The sequence below is a fragment of the Rosa rugosa genome, chromosome 2 (assembly GCF_958449725.1).
Source record: "Rosa rugosa chromosome 2, drRosRugo1.1, whole genome shotgun sequence".
Lineage (NCBI taxonomy): Eukaryota > Viridiplantae > Streptophyta > Magnoliopsida > Rosales > Rosaceae > Rosa > Rosa rugosa.
Genome location: NC_084821.1, coordinates 12,080,088 through 12,084,584, shown reverse-complemented (window position 1 = coordinate 12,084,584; position 4,497 = coordinate 12,080,088). Strand labels below are relative to the sequence as shown.

Below are 4,497 nucleotides of genomic sequence, written 5' to 3'. Positions count from 1 at the left end.
TTAGTAAATTTAATCCAAATATTAAAAATTCATTTGAATTATATATAATTCAATGATTTCAACCGTTGATCCTTTATATTCCTATGCAAGAATTATGTCTACAAAAAATCAACCAAATCCATAATTATTTGGTCATTCAAAATTGTGTAAACAAATGTAGTCCGTTAGATAAAATTAAAACGAAAATTGTGCTAATCAAATGATTAAAAAATTTTCGATTTGGCTCATTTTTTGTAGGATTCATATATGTATATATAGGAAACTAAAGAATGAGTGGTTGTGATTATTAAAATACATCCTAAAAATAAAAACATCATCACTTTAAGAATGAGAAGTTTTAAATACACACCCCTAATTACTTAATACACATTCCTTACTCAATACACTTACCATTTAATTTCTCATTCTAATATTTTACTAAATACACAACCCAAATTACCCAAAATATCCTTAAACTAAAAAACCTTGAAATACTCTATTATTTAACTACATTAAGGCTACTATTTAATTTGATTGGTATATATAATTGACCATATTAATTACTTGTGTTAGTTATAGAGAAATCCATAAGGATTCATTATTGTTCCTTCAAATAGATGCTTAGAAATATGTTTTGTATTATTTGAGTTCTTATCCACCAAACACCCTATTTTTTTTTAAAAGAACAAACACCCTATTAATCAAGTATATATAAAATTTTGAGTCAAACATTCAACCAAAATTGTATCAGTAGTTTCTCCACAATGGCGGAGCTATGAAGTTGTCATTGGATGGTCAAACAAATTAACAATTACAAAGTTTTATACTTGTGATGTTTTATATTAAATAATAAATTGACTAATCATAAATTTTAGAAAGAAAAAAAAAGAACTAAAAAGTGGGAGTAAAGCGATATGTTTTAAAAACCAATGACATTAAATATTTTGAAATTCTAAATTATATGGTCTCTCACCCCATTTAATTACAATTTATTTAAGGAAAATTTAAATTAGATGGTTTCTAACTTTATTCTTGTTTTGAATGAGGATATGTCATGTATAGAAATTCATTGTGTTTTATAATTATAGAATAATATATGGAATATATGATTATTATTATTTTTCTTCTAATACATAGATGTCTATTTTTGTCATTTAATCTACCTATAAAATCTGATTTAAAATATAAAATAATAAGGATGTGTATTAAGTAGTTTGGGGTGTGTATTTAAAATTTCTCTTTAAGAATTTAAGGACGTCATCTTTTGATCCTCTATATATATATATATATATATATATATATATATATATATATATATATATATATATATATATAACTGATCATCTTATCCAGAGGTTATAACATTTCAAACTAAAAGTAACGATCAAACCACTATAACCTTATACAATGGAAGTTGTTGGTGCATGTCTATATGACAAATGGTATGTCCTTTCAATAGATGCTTTAGACTCTTACATATACAGATGTAATCCTACCACTTTGCATCATAAATTTTGTCAAGTCTTCAAAGGAGTTCTGCATTCCATATTAGAGTTTAAGAGATTGAGAGAGAATAGACACAATCTACGTTCGTCCATCCTCTAGATTAAAGTGCTTCCTCCAGAGGAAGTTTGATTGTTGTACTCCAGGGAGACATTTGTCAATAACCCTTCAAAGTACAGACGAGGAGAGGATCCATCGATACTTAAATAAACAATATAATTTGCAGGCTAATTTTAGCTCTGGACCAAATATAGTCATCCCTACAGGAGATGGTCTTTAGTGTGGGAGTATGTGTACGTCCATTAAATTATAAGAACATAAACCTTTCCAACTAGCTAAATATAAGCGTATGTCTAGATAATAATTGATAGCCAAATAAGTCTTCTGAATCAGGTGGAACCATGGATGCGACCGAGCTTCTTCAAGGGAAACGAGGGTTCGAAGAGTGACCCATTCAGAATTTCCCTAGCAATCACTCTGTTTGCGGCTTCGGTTAAATGTGCTCCATCCCAGGAAACATAGTTCCAGGGGTCCTTGCAAGCCGTTGCATTTGGACTCCCACACTGAGCATGGAGGTCAAAATTGAAAAGACCTCCTCCATGTCCGCAGCAAACTTTTGCTCCATATTTGAGCCCATAGTGTGTCGGGTTCTTGAAGAGATCTAGCTTCACGCTGAAGGTGTCGACATATATGATGGATGCTTCTGGGTTTTCGCCTCTAATTTCCCAGAGTGACTCCCGTAACAGCTTGTTGTACTCCGAAACTGCATCATTCAAAGGAAAATAACATCCGCCTGAATCAAGATAAGAACTGGCCTGATTCACTATAACCCTAATTATAGGATCACATCCCGCAGGTCCCACACCGAACACCCAAAATGTACGCCCGCCCAAGCCATACAGCTCCTAGAAAAAGCAACATATATATACAAGCACATCAATCCATCAATGAATAAGAAAGTGTCTGTATGACGTGAAGTCTAAACCTTCACGACAGATTTCCATTAATCTAACGGCTAAGTGATGCAAACAAGAAAGAAAATTAAATCAATGAGCTAGCTATTGATCGATGATGCTAATAGTCAAGCATGAGGCTCTAAAATTTCAACCAACAAGGCTAAAAAATTTCACCTAATTAAGAGAATAAACAAAAGCAGATTATGCTAGAAACACATCGCCTGTGCAAGTTTCGGATGTAATTGTTCGCAGAAAAAAGTAGAGACCCAGATAACCCCCAAACTATTACAGGTATGCACCCAAAATGTCACAATAACATAAGACCTAGCAGAAAATTCTAGATGCAAAACATAACAATACCCAACAAACTAAGATAACCAAAGTAACATAGTTTCAGAAATTTAGCTACCAGAGAGCAACGCAAAAACGCACTTCTATAGTTAAGCCATCTTGTTTAGTTATCAAGACATTTGAGCAATATTTTTGTGCACAGAAGTCTACTAATTAATACATATACGTGAACATGTCTTGGTGTAGATTGTCGAAGTAGTCACTCACCCGTATAGTGTGAGAAATAGAGGAGACCATTCGAGGAAAGAATTGCTTCACTCCATCAGCACCAAGCGTTTCCACTTGAGAGACTATATCGGCTTGGCCTATATAGAGCATGTATAAAGACTTTCCAAAGACCTTCGGAGAAGGAAACCTCTTCTTAGACCCTAAAGGAACAGAAACCAAGTTATCAGAAAACACAAGGATGTATTCTTAATTTATCATCATATGTTTAATATAATGTACTATATATAAGTATTTACCGTGCTTATGGACTTCTTCCACAATGGACTTGAATTCCCGCATTTGTTGCAGCTGGACACCCAGATTGAACACACTGAGAGGAAACAAAGTAGGAAAGGAGCTGTTTGGAGGAAGCGCAGCGGCTCCCACTGCGGCAAAATTGACGCCGTTTTTGAATGATCCCTCTGGCTTCAGATAAGGGGTCAAAAAGTGAAGTCCCAAAGCTTCAGCTGCCAAGTTGTTCATCAACATCATTCCATCATTAATTTCAAAAATTAATTTTAGAGAGAAAAGGCATGAAGCTAGTTTTTCACACAAAATAAGAATAACAAGCAGAAAGAAGTGGGACAAGATCCAAGTTTGTGTTGTTAAGCCACAAAATGAAAGAAAAACAATTGTAAATCTCCACTCATTAATCACCCAGAAAGTCGATGATCAGTCGGCCATCTGAAGCTCTTCCGGCAGGTTTCTTGAAGAATGTAGACCCATAAGGTACTGGCAGGTGGTCTGGAAAGGCTGCATGGTCTTCACCCGTATCCGAAGTGGAGTCACCAAAATTAAATATTGCAGAAAAGCACTTGGAATCGATGTTCCCCACCTATATACAAATGGTGATAGCAGAAAAGTATCAGTCTTGATCATCGTCAACAAATAAGTAGAAAACCTTATATCAGAATATAAACTCTATGAACTATAAGCATGCATGCATGCATATAAATAAAAAAGAAGGATACGATCGAGGTTTTATAATTCAGTGAAAGAAAATGGTATTTGGATAAACAGGAATAATTTAGGCTTGTGCTTGAAGAAATTAACCAAAGAAGATCGAGCACTTGAGAAAGAAAATCTACCTGGATCATGATCAATGATACAAGCAGCAACATGTGAAAAAGCCCCATTTCGCTAATTACTTAATTGTGTGAATATGTTAGAGAAACAGTAAGGGCTGAAAGAGAGAAGGCCTTCTGTACAAGCTTGGGCTTAAGTAGGCACCACTTTTTACCAGCCTCAAGATTCAAAAGATGATGAATCTACTGTAATCGAAACTATCAGATCAAAACCAGGAAGAAGATGAACTTTGAGAAAAAACTATGCTCTTGTTAAATAAGCCAAATACCCAATAACAATATGACAGCTCATTACTCACTCTAACAAGTAACAACTCTCCTCTCCTAAATTCTTGCTAACTAACTTGATCACTGGACGTTGGAGCCGAGTGGTGCCAGCTGGTCTTGTAAATCTGCACTGCCATTTGTACAAACTA

General features: G+C 34.2%; 1 protein-coding gene across 1 annotated transcript; it reads right to left on the bottom strand.

Moving 5' to 3' along the window:
* Positions 1 to 1,679: 1,679 nt before the first annotated feature.
* LOC133730360 (GDSL esterase/lipase At4g01130-like) lies at positions 1,680 to 4,223 on the bottom strand. Its single transcript, XM_062157969.1, has 5 exons — positions 4,085 to 4,223; positions 3,654 to 3,831; positions 3,254 to 3,535; positions 2,997 to 3,157; positions 1,680 to 2,387 (listed from the first exon to the last, which is right to left on the bottom strand). The coding sequence occupies exons 1-5, from the start codon at positions 4,130 to 4,132 to the stop codon at positions 1,872 to 1,874; spliced, it is 1,185 nt and encodes a 394-aa protein (XP_062013953.1). The 5' UTR covers positions 4,133 to 4,223; the 3' UTR covers positions 1,680 to 1,871.
* Positions 4,224 to 4,497: the final 274 nt, after the last annotated feature.

Coding starts and splice junctions, on each gene's coding strand:
- LOC133730360 (XM_062157969.1), bottom strand. CDS start 4,132: ATGGGGCTTTTTCACATGTTGCTGCTTGTATCATTGATCATGATCCAG. Junction 3,536..3,653: donor ACTGATCATCGACTTTCTGG/GTGATTAATGAG, acceptor GTGAAAAACTAG/CTTCATGCCTTTTCTCTCTA. Junction 3,158..3,253: donor GGAAGAAGTCCATAAGCACG/GTAAATACTTAT, acceptor CTGTTCCTTTAG/GGTCTAAGAAGAGGTTTCCT.